The sequence below is a fragment of the Pocillopora damicornis genome, chromosome 12 (genome assembly GCF_964200805.1).
Source record: "Pocillopora damicornis chromosome 12, jaPocDami1.2, whole genome shotgun sequence".
Taxonomy (NCBI): Eukaryota; Metazoa; Cnidaria; class Anthozoa; order Scleractinia; family Pocilloporidae; genus Pocillopora; species Pocillopora damicornis.
The window spans coordinates 6,005,020-6,024,478 of NC_142681.1; the positions used below are offsets into that span (position 1 = coordinate 6,005,020).

The 19,459-nt window shown below is 36.8% G+C and overlaps 2 protein-coding genes across 3 annotated transcripts; one reads left to right on the plus strand and one right to left on the minus strand.

The window, feature by feature from the left end:
• The first annotated feature begins 1,820 nt into the window (after positions 1-1,820).
• LOC113670602 (leupaxin) lies at positions 1,821-13,233 on the plus strand. 2 transcript variants are annotated; one of them, XM_089189779.1, is made up of 7 exons: positions 1,821-2,057; positions 3,057-3,341; positions 5,501-5,626; positions 6,424-6,705; positions 7,906-8,204; positions 9,276-9,506; positions 10,480-13,233. In XM_089189779.1, exons 1-7 carry the CDS (start codon positions 2,045-2,047, stop codon positions 10,744-10,746), a joined length of 1,503 nt encoding a protein of 500 aa, XP_089045905.1. In that variant the 5' UTR covers positions 1,821-2,044; the 3' UTR covers positions 10,747-13,233. The 2 variants fall into 2 exon arrangements, with proteins under 2 accessions (XP_089045905.1, XP_089045904.1); XM_089189778.1 differs by lacking the exon at positions 1,821-2,057 and having other exon boundaries at positions 2,682-3,341.
• Positions 13,234-15,844: 2,611 nt separating this feature from the next.
• On the minus strand, positions 15,845-18,223 carry LOC149036218 (transmembrane protein 45B-like). Its single transcript, XM_089189782.1, has one exon. It carries the CDS (start codon positions 17,441-17,443, stop codon positions 16,577-16,579), a length of 867 nt encoding a protein of 288 aa, XP_089045908.1. The 5' UTR covers positions 17,444-18,223; the 3' UTR covers positions 15,845-16,576.
• Positions 18,224-19,459: the final 1,236 nt, after the last annotated feature.

A 19,459-nucleotide genomic window follows, 5' to 3' on the forward strand; every position in this document is an offset into this window, starting at 1 on the left:
ATAGGGTCAGAATTAATGAACTATAAACTAAAGAAGCTGTCTGTTGTCCTTGAAAAGAAAAAATTGTATAAGCTCACATGCAGACTTCACCTTAATCCTTTTGCATTACTACAAGAAGATCGAAGGCCAATATGGACACTGAAATTCTCCTGAAGCATCAAAAATATGCTGCTAGGAACTTATCCATCAATCCATTTATACTTCTGCATGGAGAGAGAGACTGAAAATAAAGAACTGTTATGTGTTTTGCCCCACTACTGGCCTACTGGTTAGCACACTGGACTTCTGGTCAAACTAATGACCCTGTCCTGCACCATGATATCCAGAACCCAGTGTTCTAATCATGAGGCCACTATGACTCAAGTGTTGTTTATCTATGTTATAGCTATGAACTTTGGTGTGCAGGATGTCCTAGGCCTGGAAGAAATTTTTCGAAGCAACCTGAGAAAAAAAAGGAGTTTTAAACTATCCCTTAGGCATGTGATCCCCTTAGTGTCTTGATCTCTGTAGCTCAAAAGAGAGAATGTAAATTTCTTGCCAAGCTACAAACATTTTCCATTTCCCATGTGTTGCCTTCAGGTGTGTTCTCCCAAAAGTGTATAGCTTCTTCATTTTGTCTACCCTCTTCTTTTCCTTAGGTCTTGAAATCTTCAGCCCTTGGAATAGACCATTTTTGGAGGAGCACCCCTGTATGACCCACTTTTGAAGCCATCCACCCCTTCTGGTCATTTCAGCTTAATTTTTATTAAAACAAAACACATTTCCAAAATTATTACATTTTTAAGGATAAAAGGGATAGACCTCTCTAAAAAGAACAACACAGATTTTATAAGGAAATTATACTAATGACTTTCACGGAAGTCTTTATCTTTAGTCTCCTCATCAGTACCACTTTCTGAAGGATTAGTTCCATTATCACTAATTCATTGTGTATGACATTGTTAAGATTTAACAGAGATCACTTCTTCAAAAGAGCAAGTTAGATTTGGAAAGGTTGTACAGACTCACCAAATTATCCTATTTCATTTTTACCTTTTATCTTTCCTTTTTCTTTTGAATAGCATGTTTAATTTTAATCACTAGCCGTGTGCAAAGGTTGAGCCCTAAAGGCTTGAAGGTCAGTTTTAAATGTCATCTGGTCCTTAAACACAGGTCATTTTATCAAATCCAGTCAAGGGCCTTGTTGAAACTCTACCTCCTGTGGACCATACAAATTTCAGAACTTTCCTTGGTCATTACTTCTAATCAGTACATGGCTTTACTGGCACTTTATAGCAAAAAAGCAAGAAAAAAAATCATCTAATCATTCCTTTCAACAAGAAAGAATAGTTAAGTTCTTCAAGTTTCCCAACGTATTTCTTCTAGTTTTCATGCAACCCGTTTCACGGGTCATAAATGCTCTCCTTAGGTTAAGCGTTAATTAGCTCAAATTTCCCCTTTAAAGTGGGGTGTTTGTATACCAATGACGCAATTCCTTTGTTTTTAATCTGTCCGATTTGTAAACATTTTAGGAAGTAAATTTTCTGAAGCTGAAAACTCTTGCCTCTCCTATTGTCTTCGACGTTAATCAAATGCAACGGCTAATCGCCTGTCTATTTGATGCAACTAATTAGCGACAAATTTGTGCTATGTTTATGTGAGCTAAAATCGCATTACTAGAACCCTTGTATTATATGGACGAATAAAAATTAGCCAATTAAAAATTAATCTTCTTACGTGTGTGCATGATCCTTACGTCAGAAGTCGCTATGTGCTTTAATCCACCCAACTTCCGTTTTCTTCCAAATATGTCAATGGAATGTAGAAGAGGTATGCCAACTATTCACGAAGGTTTCGGTGTGATCGACACAAATAGACAGCCGACTCATTCCGAAGCATTCCGATACGTTACGATTACTTCAGACATCGAACGAATAGGGCTGAACTGTGAAGTCTAGGAGAGCGTTGAAGCTTTGTGACTCTTGAATTTTGTTGGATTGATCGTTTGACGGGTGCAGTGATTTGCTGCTAAGTGGATATACGAAGTTCACTCGACTAAGTTGCTATGGAAGACTTGGGTATGTGTGATTTTCTGTAAATAGTAGCACTTTGGTTAATTGATCGTCTTTCTTAATCTGTTGTGGTTCTTGCGAAAGCTGTAGCGTCTTGTGAGAAATTGAATCCTGTTTTTATTTGCTATTTTGATCTTGAAAACCCTGCGAAGGAATCGTGCTCGTTAACTTGTTTGTGATACTTTGTAAATAGCACAGGAATTTTTATTTCAAGGGTAGCTTATATTGGAATGCAATGAAAGTCATTCATCAAAATGCTGTGAAATTTGGTGGCAAAATCTGACTTAAGATTTGAATTTTTGCATCTATGTAAATCAATGACTTTGATTATGTTAATTTTGTAATAGGAAGTTCTGGTAATGCTTTGATTGTTTTGGTGCAACTTCAGCTGTTCTCAAGTCACATTCAAAGTTCACGTCTCACGTACTTTCAATTTTGTTCCGACGCAGGAGAACTTTCGTATCTACATTCCGATCTCATCCGATTCCTCTGTGAAAATAAACTTTGAGATTCCCTATTCCATACGACGAGGGATTATAATACTATCCAAACTTTTTTGAATAGATCTCACTTGGACGTCCTCTTTTCATTGGTGATTCAGCATATTTAATAGTTTCGATTGTGAGGTGCCCGCTTGAGTTGGTATTTGTTTCAACTAACGGGTTTGGCGAGCGAGAGTCTCCCGGGGCTGCATCTACTGCGTAACGATGCGGGGATTGTCGTGTCTTTAAAACACTTGTCAATATTGCTTTTGAATAATTTATATCGCTTTGTGTAATTTTATTGTGCTTTGGTGAGGTAAATTATGGCATCTACATCCGACAGCATGGCACACATGTCATTCTGCGACACGCGGTATTGTGAATGAATGTTTAAAACCCGATAAAAACTTTGAACCCGATAGCTGGATCTGACGCCGAGAATTGCGAATTAAAATTGATATGCCGGGAAAAACGAGGAAACCCTCTATCGAAGAAAAGCTGAAACAGAATATTGAATTTTTAGATGCACTACTGGCGGATCTCCAAGCTACAAGTCCCACAGTTTCCGCATCGCCGACGGAATCCAGAGGCAGACAAGCATCGAATGGACGAGAATCGCCCGATAACCCGCCACCTTTGCCTCCTCCTCCCTCGTTCGAAGCTCTCGATCCTCATGGATCGAATCCCAAGGACGATATACTGTTCCCTCCACCTGTTCCTTCATCGAGTTTGGGTCAAAATCTTTCCGAGTTGGACAGTTTATTGGAAAATTTGAGCAACCCAATACATTATCCTTCTGATCCTACAGGTAAGTCCAAACGAAGTTTGAAATTTACTAAATTTACAGAGCCCCAAGTTTGAAATTAAATAATTTTTCATTTTATCCTTTTTTGATTATTATTATTAGTAAGATATTTCAAGGTCAAATAATCCCCTCTTGGTCGTGTGATTGCCTTGCCTTTGATTTAAAATGTACGTTACTTGTGGTTGATTTCTGGTCAGTTTTGAGTAATCGAAAAAGCCCTTTCGTTTATTTTTCCATTCTCAAAACAATACAGAGCTAAATAGAAGAGCGAGATCACAGTGTGTTCACAAAACCAGTAAATTTTGCATTTGAAATTTACAAGAGCAAAAGCAATGAATGAATGTTTGCTCAGTTTATCCAAGTGTAAATATTTTCCATGGTCTTGATCATTGTAGCACGACCTTGGGTAAAGGACTTTGCAATTTTTCGACAAACTACATGTAAATAATGGTAATTGAAAGAGAGGGCATTGGCAGCTGTTGTCCTGTGTCAGTAGGCTCTCTTTCTTACTTTCTTTTTCTTTCTCCCTTTGCACCTTGCAGCTGGCCTATGTTAATTCAATAATCACCATTATTATTATTATAATATTTAATTGAAGATATTTCTAACCATTGGATGTAAAATTGCAATCTGGCCTGTCATATCTTGAACTAAATAAGGAACAGAAAATATATTTGCAATTTTCTTGTATAGAAACTTGGTTCTAAGGAAGAATTATTAACATGGTTTTAATTATCATCAAAAGAGGCAAAATAGGGAATTAAGGTAATCTTGTAATTGTATAGTTTGCTAAAATGTTATCAAATGTTAATAACTAGGTTTTAACCTGCTGCAGTTTATTAGGTAAATTTACAGTTTAAAATGTAAAAATCTTCCTGATGCAAAACAAAAAGCTACCCCCTGATGGGAACATGAAATAGTAATCTCAATGTTGCGAGTTGTTCAGTGAACATTCCTTTAAGAATTCTCTTCTAGAGTCTTTAAATTTCTTCCATTTCTGGCATTGTTTAGATTCATATCAATTGGAATTGCTTAAACTAAAATAACAGAAGTACAGTGTAGAATAGCTATAAATATATGTTAATCTGTACAGAATTTTATTGTTTCAATTCTTTTGTTTGGAGGTGCTTGTGGTTTCCAAAGTCCTGTTAGATAATAAATATTTTTATTGCATGTGTTTTTAAGTGGAGTGCACGTGCCAAAAGAAAACAGATGAGATGCTTGTTTATTTACAGGAAGAAGTTTTAAGTACGAAAATAATCTCAAATTATACAATTTTAGTACATTCCATTGACTTGTCTTCTAAAATGAGAACTAAAGTCAAGTTGTTCGTATATGTTTTTTTAAACTTGGTTAAAATTGAATAAATTATTTAAAACCCTCATGATTTACATCTGCATTCATGTGTATTATCTGCTTTGCAAAACCTACTTTTCATCTTGATATTGCTAAATTTGTTACCATCTTTGCAATTTAGTTTTTGTGTATTTTAGTATGACAATGAAGAAAATTGCAATAAGTTTGGTGTTGCATTTTTTTAAAATATTTTGATTTAAAACAAGAAATTTAAAACTGAAAGACACCATGTATCTCATATTTTGCTTTATGGCACAATCATCGCAATTCTTTGTCATTGTTCTTATTTGAAAAACAGAGTTAACCCTTAAGCCCAGAAGTGATCAACATGAAACCTCTCTCTATAATATTCTTACATTACCCAGCAAACAGGTTGCAAGAATACTCAAACTTATCAGGTAGAAGTTGCTATCTTGATCTAACACCAAATTCATATAACTAATTTACAAGGAAATGTGAAGCAGCTAGAGGGGAGAATTAACATCAAGATCTTGGGATTTAAAGGGTTAAGCCTATAAATTTGCGGTGAAAGTTGCCAATTTGGTGACCTGTGTTTGGTACTGATACAGCTAGCTGTCAGGTTTTCATTATTTACTTTTCTGAGTCGAAATGAAATACACATTTGTATGCAATGTAGTCTGGTGTTACATTTGGGCCATTTTGGTCTGTTGTTTTGATCTCTCTTCTTTCTTTACTTACAAGGCAGACAAGGATAAGAGTTGTTTTAATTGTCATTTTCTACGATATGATATTGCGATGACTCTGAAGTGCACGCAAAAATTATTTCTTTTTCATTGTCTCTCTAGTCAAGCGAATAAGTGCTGGATCACCAAGAGGAAGTCCAACGTCACCATCACCAAAGCCAGCCGTTAATGGTCGACCAGCCAGCTACAAGGGTCCTATGATGTCCCCCACCCATGATAACAGGCCAGGTAGTGCAGTGTATTGTAGCTGTACATGTATTGACATTGAATTTTAGCATGTAGAAAAGAACAACTAAATTTATGTTCTTGTTGTAATGCAAAAATCTATGGAAAAACTGTGTTGAATGAAGAAATTCCTGTCGACAAATATAAGAAAAAGATCTATCATATGTCAAAGTTGGTAGAAACAATATTCATTATATTAAAAGTGCTAAAATTGTGGGTAAGACTTTGAAGTATTTTCCATTGCAATGTTAATAGTGAATTTATGTTTGATGAACAGTGGATGAAGAAGACTTCTCAAGACTCAACTTTGGATTTCTTTTGATTTCTTACAAAAAATTTTTTTTCCAAAATTCAAGCTGCTAAATTCAGAGTGCAGCTTATCTGTGGGTTTTTGCGGTAGATGGTTTCTTTTATGCTGTTTTTGTATTTCACAGATACCTCATGGAATTGATACTATGCTCAGATAACACAGTGCAAAGTTTAGAAAACTAAAAGCCAAAAGACTAGAAAATGAAACAATAGTGGAATAATAAATCCCTTATTAAATGTACATGTGTGATACGAGTGGACATTTTGCTTATTGTTTCTATTTTCCCTGCCTCTACAGGGCCCAGAAATTTACTTTGCAACTTGCAAAATATCCACGCATTTTATACATGTTAGTTAAACCATCAATTGAGGTTTACTGTTTATACTTGGTGTGTAACAAATGGACCGCAAAAGGAATTGGAAGAATTTCTCCCACAGGCTGCTTTTAGGGTTTTGCACTGTTAAACAATTTTCATATTTTGATTATTCAGTTGATGGACATTACAGAGAAAGAAATGGACCTGAAAGTCCCATGGCCCAAGTTAATACATCTCATGTTTTCAACCCGGCTCCTCTGCGCAACCAAGTCCAGCAAACCAGGGACTTAGATAACAGACAGTCACGGACAGCATCAACAGCCACCAAAGAGCTGGATGACTTGATGGCATCATTGTCAGACTTTAAAGTCAATGTTAGTACAGCTCCCACTCCATCGCAGTCCAGGCTCAGCGGGGATTATGCAAAGCCAACTAAATCAAAACAGCAACTTCCTTGTATGTGTTGAATGTTTACATGTATCACTTTTCACCTATTTGTTGAGATGCTCTTGTTAATGACTGCAAAAACACGTTTTATGTTTTTAAACTTTTTGATGATTGCTGAAGTGGTTTTCCTATGTCAGTAGTAAAATCCCAGGCCATTGCAAGTTTTCAGAATCTCTTATAAGAGCTTTTGCTTGTAGTTGGTCAAAACTGTCAGCTAGCTTTTATATCCCATAAATTACTAGTGCAATTTTTGTTCATGGTTCTAGTCTCAAGAAACCCATCTGTGACCAAGAGTGACCAAATAGAATTTCACCTTAAAATATCAATACCATATCAAGCAGAGAAGTGACGAAGAATAAAGAAATATATAATTTAGGGGATTATTAGTTGATCCAATGGCAAATTCTCCAAACAAAAATCATGAGAATTGTATTGCAGACAGCAAGGAAAATTACCTATTAGATCTTGGGAGTGAAAAGGCTAAAGAACCTATCAGTGAATCACGAGTTACAATGAAGTTTAAAGTTTCAATGAAGATTATGTTCATCACTGATCAGGGATGTCAATGATTTTGAGTCTTCTTTAGGCAACAAAGGCTAATTAGACAGGAAATATTGAAATGTCAATTTTCTAACATTTATCAAGGGTGTAAACCAGTCTTAACCCTTTGACCTTTAAGAGTGACTAGCATCTAATTTCTCCTTACAATATCACCCTTGAATCACACATTAAGGTCATGAGAATAAAGGAAATGGTCACCAAGTAAATTGTGATTGTCAAACAAATTCTCCCAGTGAGCACCTGTGGAAATGTATAGAGAACTGTATGGAGAATAAGCATACTAATGTTAGGGTGTGAATTAGCAAATGGATTCCAAGTTGCGGTACATCTGCTCAGTAATAGATCACAGATGACGTCAAAATGTGGCACACGAGGCACAGCCAAGTATGTCACTGATGTTCTTACCTCATTTTGACGTCCACTGTGATCTATTACTGAACAGACGCACGGCAACTTGGAATCTATTTGTTTTATATGATAAAGAATTATAATATTCAGAAAAAAAGTTTTAATGATGACGTCATCTATAGGTCTGTCCTCCAATAGATCATAAGTGAGAACCAATCAGAATGCGTGCATAACTGAACTATATAAAGGTTAATATACATCTGGTCTAGTTCTGATATCAATTTTTCTTGTCATTTTCAGCTGTTGGTAAAGTCAGCCAGCTGGACTCCATGCTGGGTTCTCTTCAGTCAGACATGACCAGACAGGGTGTGAGTACAACAAAGAAAGGAATGTGTGCAGCTTGCAACAAACCAATCATAGGTCAGGTTTGCACTGCATTGGGTCGCACATGGCATCCTGAACATTTTACTTGTGTTACCTGTGAGGTGGCGTTAGGTGCTACAAATTTCTTTGAGCGAGATGGAAAGCCTTTCTGTGAGAGAGACTATCATGAGCAATTTGCACCAAAATGCGCTTACTGTAATGGACCCATTCTAGATGTAAGTTGTGACTTTGTTCTACATTTGATTTATTTATTACTGAAAGAGTTATGTTAGCACTGTTACAACCTTGATCCCCCTAGAAGTGACTACTACTGTAGTATGTAACTTTGCTGTAATTTCCAACACACATTATCCATTGAGATGGCTACGATTTAAAGAAAAAATTGATGGCGGGAGATTATATTCATATCTACACACTCATCAAACCAATCTGTATCATTTGGTGTAATGCTTAACCCTTTCAACTCTTAACCCTTTAACTCCCAAGATCTCATCAGTAATTCTCCTTACTGTCTGCCATACAGTTCTTGTAATGTTAGGTTAGAGAATTTGGTATTGAATCAACTTTCAATCCCCTAACTGATATTTTTCTTTATTCTCATTACTTGGCTGTTTGATATTGTATTGATATTGTAAGGAGATATTCTGTCTTGGTCACTTGTGGGAGTTTAAGGGTTAAGAGTAACCAACATCTAATTTCTCCTTACTGTAATTTTGCTGAATCGTTCATTAAGATCATTAGAATAGAGGAAATGATTGCCCACCTAAGAAGCTTTGATTGTTAAACAAATTCTCCTTGTCAGTACCAAAGGAAATGTCTGGAGAACAGTATGGAGATTATGAGTACTGATGTCAAGGTTTTAAGGGTTTAAGTCTTAACCCTTTAACTGCCGAGATCTGATTGTTAATTCTCCTCTCTAGCTGCTACACATTTCCTTGTAAATTAGTTACGTGAATTTGGTATTAGATCAAGACAACAGCTTCTAACTGACAAGTTTGAGTAATCTCATGTCCTGTTTGCTGGATTATGTTTAGATAGTACAGGGAGAAGTTACATGTCAATCACTTTTGGAAGTAAAAGGGTTAAGAGTGATTCGCATGTAATTTCTCCTCACACCATCACCTCTGAATCAAATGTAAAGGTCATGGGAAGAAATGAAATAAACACCTACCCAAGATGCTCATGTTTAGAGAACTGTATTGTGTAAAGTGTTAAAACTCATTTTCTCTCATTGTTTTCCCAGTAGAGTTTCTAATAAATTTTCAAATTGATTGCTTTGTTTTCAGTCATGTGTCACAGCCCTAGATCAGACGTGGCATCCAGAACATTTTGTGTGTGCGGCTTGTGGACGGCCATTTGGTGAAAGTGGCTTTCATGAGAGAGATGGGAAGCCTTATTGTCGTGATGATTACTTTGCATTGTTTGCGCCTCGATGTGGAGGGTGTGGCCAGCCCATAGCTGATAGCTACATTTCTGCTTTGAGTGCCCATTGGCACTCAGAATGTTTTGTGTGTTCGGTAAGTTCTTTGCTGGTTTTTTTTCTATTGTTATTATTATTCTCAAAAAAACAACACTGTATGGAAATTCTGCCACCCTCCCCTCCTTTGGATAGGATAGTTGACTGTCTGGAGTCATCCCTATTATTATGCCATGTTCAGCCTGTTTCTGCAGCACAATACCACCACCCCTCCCCTCTCTCTCCCTTTCCTTCCTCATCCATTATTGTACCAATATTGTACCACTATTGTGCCACCATTTGCTCCCTGAAAACTAGGAATAACCTCTGCCAGCTAGAGTACTCTATGGTAGAGATGATAGTTAGGAGAAGCATGCAGAAAGTTTGGAAAATTTGAAGTAGACATTTGTTCAAAGGCTGCAAGCATATAGCTTGGAACATATTATAAGCAATTAGATCCACCCACACTGCCCCAGCAGTATGATTGTTGTGTACAGGTATACTTAGGGGACTGGGTTAGTTTTTACGTTGTGTTGGATCACCCATCTAATCCAAAAGACTTTTAAGTACTAAACATTCTTTCACAAAGTGCCAGCATCAAAAAATCCTCCCTAAACCTATTTTCATTTAAAATCCCTCTAGTTGGTGGTTATTTTTATCACCAATTATGCACCAAGAAGCCATCTTCTCTAACAGACTCCTGTATACACCCCCTCAATAATCCCACCTCAATGCAAACTTCAGTATTGCTCTTCTGTAGAAACCCTCAAGGGGGCTTATTTAACCTTTGACACACAAGAGTGACTAGCATCTAATTTCTCCTTACAATATCACCCCACTAAAGCCGCAAAAATAAAGGGAATGATCCCAAACTAGAGAAGCTCTTGATTGCAAAACAAATTCTCCTTGTCAACACCTTGTGAAATGCATAGAAGATTGTATGGTGTCTTGGTATTCTCATCATCTCTTTGTCTGCTGCTCTGTCTTGGTTGCAAAGGTAAATCAACATTTTATGACTTTTCTTTTCCCCTCAGGAATGCCATCAAGCTTTTCCAGGTGGAAGTTTCTTTGAGCATGAAGGCCGACCTTATTGTGAGATGCACTATCATGCCCGCAGAGGCACGCTGTGCTTCAGTTGTCAAAAGCCAATCACAGGCCGATGCATCACTGCCATGCACCGTAAATTTCACCCTGAGCACTTTGTGTGTGCATTTTGCCTCAAGCAGCTCAACAAAGGTACTTTTAAGGAACAGAATGACAAGCCATACTGTCATCCATGCTTTGTCAAACTTTTTGGGTAGATAGTAAAATAGGAATGACTCTGTTACATGTGAGTGGCTGACAGTCAATATGTTCAAGTGCAAGTCCGGTAAACTGGGATGCGTGCCTGAAATTAGAGATTAGGCGTAAGCTTTTATGGTAAAATATTGTGGGATGCCAAAGTTTTCATGATTGACCCTGAATCTCCTAGAAGTGATCAACATGTAACTTCTTCCTATAATGTCCATACATTATACAGCAAATAGGTAATGAGAATATTTGAATTTAGTTGGTAGAAGTTGTTATCTTGATCTAGCACCACAATTTTTATAACTAGTTAACAAAGAGATGTGAATTAGTTTGTAGGGAGAATTAGTAATTAGATTTTTGGAGTTAAAGTGTTAAATGCTACATGTTACAATTAACAAAGTTTTCATGTAAGCATGTTTTAAAAGAAATGGAAGGCCATGTAGAACTTATCAAACTTCGAGATAACTTGCTTGCCTATTTTAATTTATTCTATATGGAAAGTTTACCAGGAAGCCTTTGCATGATGTAATTAACCCTGTTTGTGTGGCTTGCCTGAAAACATATTGACAGTTGGCCATTACAGAGTTGCTTATCTCATCAGAGAAGCAGTCATCTCTTTCAAGTTTTGTTTCTTGTATGTGGTTTGCATTGCTGAAGAGACTGGCTGCTTTGACATGCTGCACTAGTAATTTGTGAGATACTAAGTGAATTAAAATTTAGAATTATTATTATATTTTTTAATTAACCCTTTCTCTCTCAGAACCTCATTAGTAATTCTCCTTACTATCTGCCATTCAATTCTCATGATGTTCAGTCTGAGAATTTGGTGCTGGATCAACTGATAATTGTCTTGTTGATATTTTTCTTTATTCTCATCACTTGTCTGCTTGATATGGTAAGGAGAAATTCTGTCTTGGTCATTCATTCCTCCCGCAATATTATTACATTTTCAATCAGGAAGGTGATTAGAGGAAAGTAAAATATCAACTTAAGGATGTTGATTGATTAAATACCATTTTCTCCTTGCTAAAACTTTAAGAAATGCATGGCAGACCGTGTGGAGAATTTATATTTAAATCTCTGGAGTGCAAGGGTTGAAATGTCTAACTACATAAGCATGTTATATTTGTTGCAAACTAATTGCTTTGTATAGGAGGTGAAGGCACGGAAATTTTTTGTAAACCATTTCAGAGAACTTTTTTTGTAAAATGCTGTTATTTTGAGATAAATTTAGAAACATTATTTAATCTTTCGCTTTTTGGGAAAGAGCATAATGTTATTTCAAATTGAATTGTTACAAGTTAACTTGAAAAGCACTATTTGTTCCTTTGAGCATTTCATACTTCCAAGAGCCATTAGGCCGGTCATTTAAACTAAGTTTAGCCGTTGTTTAACAAAGTCTCGTTCCAAGCCATCTCCAATTTGACCAAACCTTTAATACGAAAATTTATTTTTATGAAAAGTGTCAAGATAGCCGGCCGAAAGTTCTAAGTTTAAATCAACCCAGTTAGAAAGAATCCCGGAGGCCCGATGCTTGCGTGAAACCGCGGTTTGGATAAGACGTAGAGATATGATACTACGGCCCCTGGTGTCAAAGCCTGAATTTTTTCCTAGCTTCTTTTCTGTTGCATAAACTGCAAGTCACTTTTGAGGATTATTTCTTCTCTTGACTTCATCCACAGCTCAATTGAAATTTATCTCGTATAAAATTGTGTATGGTGAAATTCTGGTTATTTACCTAACAAATTAAAGTTATTTCATGTGTGGACTATGTTTCTCCTAAATGTAATTAATTTATGAATCAAGTAAGAATTTAAAATGTTTATAAATATATTTTGAATTGTTCCGACATAACTATTTTCTGGAACATTATTGCACCAATGATTGTTAATTATTGTCAAAAGGTATTGTGGCTAGAAATCGAATCGGAGAAAAATTTAATGTAAAGCCGTCGAAGTATTTTAGATGCTGTTCTGTGGTGAGTTTTTCAAATTATGATTTGTTCTTAGCCTCGTATAATTGCCGTGGAAGAGTGTAGATTTAGCATGCAGGTATCCCAGGAGAAGTGCTGTTAGGGTATTGCACGACGCGGCACTTAACTGCGCGAATGACCAAACTTCAAACATTTCTTATTACCTTGTGGTAATGAGGGTCCCTTTTTAAACGCAAACAGCGGGGTGAAGGTGTGATATCAGTCGAGTCTCGGAGAACAGATTTTAGACCTCGTCACTGGATTAATCAAAATTAGAGGAAATGCTTAGTCTCTCACGTATCATGCTCTCTGTTGCTACTACTGTTGTCATGAAATATCTAGAACAGTTCTCATGACAGTCACGCATTTCAAATGATCACGCAATCCTGAGAAACTGCAGCATGACACTGCATTGTCGAAATTCATATTCGTCATATAAACGTTTACTTCATTTAGAAATAGTTAGAGCGTATCACAAGCACAAGTGAAATGCCTTATGTTTAATAAAGAGATGTATTTAGCGTGAGTATGAGTCTGGAATTAATCTTTTCTCCCTAATGTAAAAGGTTTTTGAGCACACGACCTATAAATATACCGTTTGAAAGGACGAGTTCCCGTCTTTTGTGAGACGCGAACTTAGTACACAGCGTACGCGAATCTTTTCTTGTTCCGTGCTCACTCAACTAGACGCGAACCATGTACACGAGCAAACTAATTTAGATAAGAAATGCGCTTTCTGTCTATTTGTTTACCTGAAGAACAACGTTCTCCCATGTTGTACTTTTCTCTAGGAGACCAAATTCATGCTAAAGAATTTTGGTGAAAAAAGTAACTTAAAAAAACAACATTTATCCTTACCTAGATACTGAAGAGTATCAGAAAGCCCGCCCTCCTTGTTGTTAGTTTTCCCATTTGCTTTGAGACAAGCCGTCGAAACAGCTGTTCAACGAGGTGCCTTTTGCAAAGGGACAAGTCACTCCTTCGACTCCTCTGGCGATAAATAATGAATCGTCCGTAACTTCTTGACAACGAACTTTGAATGCTTCTGTCTTCTGATGTTTATGAACATCAAAAGGAAAATTCTAATCACTGATGTGTCAGAAACACACTCAGATACTTGAAGCGCAAAAGATGTTTCTTATTTGTTATTTTTTTCGTACAGATCTCTCCGCTATTGGTGTGGACTTTTCTGGTTCACTAGTTTCGTTTCCCAGACAGTCTTGGTAAAAGTGAAGGAAAATACTTTTGCTTTTAATTTCTTTGGATATCAAAAACAGATATAATATAATTTGATGAATCACGAAGATAGCGGAAACAGCAGTAAAGAAGGCAGTCTTTGATGCATTCAAAGGATTTTTCTATGACAGTTTTTCATCTTGCAGAGGGAATTGATCCTTTGTAATTTCATTCATTTTAGTGACATTTAAAAATTCATGAAGATCGTTTAAAACAATTTAAGTGTCTGGCTTGCTTAGCGAAAATTATGCTCCTTAAAAAAGATTCGTAAACTGTCGGTGTGAATATACTTCTGGCATCGATTTAGAGACTAGCTTTGTAGTGCTTAATCAGAAAAGCGAGCCTAATTTCATAATCATCATTATATAAGATAATCCTCATCACAACAAGAAAGAGGATCATCGTTCAAGTAGAAGGAGGTAATAATTTCGGAGAAAGCAATCCTCTAAAACATTAAAAAATCGCTAGAAAATTCGGCGAAATGATATAGAAAATGATCACTCACGTTCGAAAGTCGGTGCGTAATACATTAATCGTAACATGTGAGACTATTACAGGAACCGATGAAACATCAATTTTGCTCTCAGTATGAAATCCGCCACATGTCCGATTGCCAAAGCGTTGAGGTAGAAAGAGTGGGTGTCACTCTGCCAGCTTACTAGAGTCTCCCTGAACAATTTTGGCTCCTGGATACCTGACGTTTTCTCCTAGTTCGTGACATTAAATGTCTCCAGGAATCTCTTAAAGAAAAGCTTTAATCCACATATATCGAAATTTAATTAAGTGTCTTCGCACCACATCTGCTAACTCAACTTCAAGAGATTTTCCTCTGGCACACGCCATATACGGTAGAGAAATTTAGAATATTTTTTTTTCTATTCACTACGGCTACAAACGCTGAGACTTTTTTTTATTTACTGGAGATATTTAAACAGATAGGATGGAAGGGATTCTGTGCGATGGTCCATAACTGTCACGGCAAAAGAAATAACCCCGCAGCAAACGAACAAGACTCACGGCAAAAGAAAAAACCTCGCGACAAAAGAATAACCTCAGGATAAAAAGAATAACCTCACGATGAAAGTAAAAGACTCACGGCCAAAGGAAAAACCTCACGGCAAAAGAAATAACAATGTCCTCACTGCATGTTTTCTTTTGCCGTCAGTCTTTTTTCTTTTGCCGCGAGGTTATTCCTTTTGCCGTGACAGTTGTGGGCCACCATAATACTGGATAATTTATTCACGATATTTCTGGCCTGCTCCCGTTATTATAGAAACACTTTTTTTTTAAGTTTTAAAATATTAATAATGGTTGAAATGTTTTAAATTACGGTTAGAAAACTCATTTTCGCTGATTAGTGGTGGATTAGTTCTCGTCTTTTACGCAAAATAAATATCGGCTTTGAGGTTTTTTTCCAACGTAATCAAGAGAAAATACAGGACTGCATAGGTATTATAGTAACCAAGAATCGAAATGATAGTCTCTAGTGTCTCGCAGAAAGGAGCTGTCTCGCTGTCGGAGGGAACTGAAATTTGTCACGCTATGTCGAAATCTTTTGAAAATAGATGCAAATTTTATTTTCACTTTCGGAAGTCTAAATTGATCTGGCAATTGACTTAGCGCATATGAAAAACGAAGTAATTTTTTGGGTCAATATGCTGAAGAAAAAACGGTAACGCCGTAAGAGTCCAACCGATGTGCGCAGTAAGTTTGTTCTCTCCAGGAGTTCAAGTTTTTTTCATTCAAAAACGGTAGTGGCGGTTATTTAAAACAACGCCTTTCAAAATTGTAAAGAAATCATTACATCCTTTGCATTGTGAAAACAAACAGAGACAATATCCCTTTGTAAGCCTTGCCTGGGGACGCCTAATGTCAAAATATCAAATACACCAGACTTTTGATTAAATAAAAACTTCCCAATGTTTTATTAAAGGAAATAATATGCCATTGTTTATTGTTCGCCCTCAGCTAAGAATAAAACGAAAAAAATATTAGTTGCCCTTAACTCAGCAGTCCTTAATTTGAAGCGCCGCAATATATATAACTGTAGTGGGAACATGCTGAAGTTAGGCTCTAAACCACAGAAATGATTCACAACAGTTTCTGAATTTCCTCAATTTAGTGTTTTTCGCTGACTTAACAATCGAATTCTAATCTACGGTAAGGGCATCAAAGAAAGAAAAAAAAGCGCACACTGTTTTTTACCCCGCTAAAAATAGTTGAAATAACCCCCCAAATTTTCACGCTGCAGCAGAAATCAAAATTGCAAATGAACCTTCGTAAACCTTGAATTATGAATTTATCGATAGGAAAATATCAATAGGTAATGTGATTCTCGTAGTTTTTCGTTCAGACAGTGGTGTATAAAAAAAAGCTTGATGTTTTTCACTGAGATTCAAGTTTGTAGCTTGGCAAGTGGTGAGATTTCACACCACCAAAGTTTTTATTTCTCTTCGTCCTGATCGGTGGGCCATTTCAGAAATTAAAAGCATCTGCATCCAGTTCCAGTTGATAGCGATCTATTTTCCTCTCACAAGTCGTACTGGAGCTTGGCAGAGATTCCTTATGTTAATTGTTCCTAAGTATCGCGCTGTAAAAAGATCCGTTCAATTTCCCAGTATATTGTCCTGGTGTTAGGTACTTTTCAAAGGAATGTCTTCTGTCTCCTCGTCCGAGATCTCATCTAATTGATTATCTCGAGTATATTTTTTCCCGCAGAATCGATTAAACACGGCAACGAACACGAAGGAAAGAATTAAGAAAATAAACAAATGCCACGCGAAAGCGATCGGCAACACTTCAACATTTTTTGGAGTGTTTTTCCAAGGGTTGGGGCCATATAGAACAAAGGCAATTTGGTAAAACCAAGATCCTTGCACAGCTATCAAAACAGCCCTTATTAGCGAGAACAATGAATGATGTTGCGTAAAAAAGACATCAGCGAGAAACAAGGCCGCTGTGATGAAAATCACGATGTAGAGAATGACGTGTAAGCGGACACTTATTTCTGAATGGCCTTGAAGGTGAAAATAGAAGAGAAATCCTTCGATCCAGAAACTTGCTGATATGATCACATAGTCAGTCATCGGCGGTAGAGGAATTACACCATACCACATCACAAGATCAACCACACCAGAGAGGCCAAAGAAACAATACATAGCGGCATGGCTATGATTATTGATGTTGTCTTCGACGAATTCGCCATTTTTGCCGATCAGTCTCCATGACTGGTGCAAGAAAAGCTCCCCGAGAACCCCCAGAAACGCACAGAGCACCTTTAAAATGGGTTCCAGTGGAATTTTCGAAAGAGTCTTTCCGGGACATGGGTACCAGACAGGTGCGTGGGTTTTTAATCTCGCGCACGTTGTACCACTTGAGCGAAGCAAACCTCGTCTAGGTTTCGTGTTCTGATGCTTTCGAATAAGAGTACCGATGAAGGACCAGATGGAAATGAACAGAAATATAGACCCAGGCACTGCGTGACCGATGAAGCTCCCCATTATTTTCAAGACACATGTACTAGAGACTGATGTCAAATCAAGGGCAGTCAAGAGCGTTTTTATATCCACGGACCAATGTTATTATGGATTCTCGTGTAGCTATTTAGCATTCATGTTGACAGTTCACGACCAGCTGTGCCAATTAATTTGTCAATGGGTTCTGCGTTGAATCGTTGCTCAGCGAAAAAACAAAGCAAAAAATTTTTTTTCGCTTGTTTTTTTGCACATGCCAGTTCGCCCTTTGGCTATGGACAGATAAGAAATTCGCCTCAAGGAATGTTGTTTGTTCTTTTCCTTTACGAGGTGCAATGCATGCAATCTTTTTTTGCAAAAAATTAATAATAAGTGAAACTGTTAAGAAAACGAGGTCAAATTTTCAAAGTAATGGCTTAAAAGAATACTTCCACAAGAAAACTTAAAACAAACAGAAAAAAAATGACTCGCTACAATTTCACACCAGTTCTGTGTATGATTAACTACCAATTTCTCATTCAATTTGTTGTTCTGCTTATTATTTGCTGAGGATAAAGTTCCTTAACCCTTTAACTCCCATGGGTGACCAAGATAGAATTTCTCCTTACAATATTAACACAGAATCAAGCAGACAAGTGAGAACAAAACTCAATTAGGGGACTACAGGTTGATCCAATACCAAATTCTCCGAAATGAAATTATAAGTATTTTATGGCAGACAGTAGGGAGAATTACTAATGAGATCTTGGGAGTTAAAGGGTTAAATTCTTTAAAATCTCAACTGCTGTTAGGGCTTGCTGGTTACTAAGGACTCCAATGTAATTCCTTTGCCGAAATCTCGGAATACTTTTGGCTAAATCTCGAAGGAAAACGGTTGTTTTACTTGTCTCAGTAATCGCAAATTTTGATTTGATTCATTAGTGTGGCGTAAATTTAGCCTCTAAATGGAATGAACGTCAGTAAAAAGAGCATCAAACTTCTCTCTGAAAATATTAAACAAAGGAAAATTTCCGAAACCTTGTCTAAGGGAGGGAAATTATGATTTGATGCAATCAGATCAGTGGGGTAAAACACACATACACAAAAAAACAAAAAAAAACAAAGAAAATCTCAAGATGTTCTCAATCGATGTCCTACTGGGCCATTAGAGCTGGTTTGTAGTCCGTTAGGTTAGCGTTCAGGTGTTAATTTTCTGGTGCAGAGTTGATTAAGCTGAGCCTTGTTTTATTCATTAGTTGAAATTTGAGTGACTTATCAACTGAACACTTCGCCACTTTCAAGTTTTAACTCTCTCGTATGGTCATCAAAATCCTTTACGAATTTTTGTGTGTTATCTCTGTTTTCACTCGCCTCATACTCCAATCGATCATCGAAGTTGTTGCATATCTCCAGGCGAATATGGCCAAAACAAACGCCTATCCCGTATTGAAATGGAAAAATTATGAAAATATCAAAACCTAGTTTTAAAATGGCTTTAGGGACTGCAGCTTTTGAAAGCGATTAAAAAAGAAAAGGTGTTTATCTTATGGATGAAATTATAAAACCAAAAGTTTCCAGCGTTTTCTATCCCTGTTCGTCTTTTTTGTCAAAAATTTCTCTCTTAGATGCACAGTCCCAATCAATAAAAGTGAGTTCTTGAGAATTCTATTTCAGTCAAATGGCTCTTATGTAATTTCTGCGATACACTTCACGTTATCCGCTGAACACGATGCAAGTATTAACTCGGGCGTTCATGGCAAAAAATTGACTCGATTTCTCTCGATGTTCTCTCAGGAAGGCCTGAATATAGTGCATTTTTGTCCGCTGAACATAATACAAGTGTTGACTCGGGAGTTCATGGCAAAAAAAACCTCGCTCCGATCGCAGCGATCTTTTCGTACGAAATTGCTTCAACGTTAACCTTTTATTTTTAATGAAACTCACCTTTAATTCTGATTAATTACAGAAAAACTTTGGTGAAAGGATTCTTCCGCTCTATGATAAAAAGGGGTCAAAATGTTCCTAGTAACCTGAAGAAAATGAGAAAACATTTATTGCCTTTTG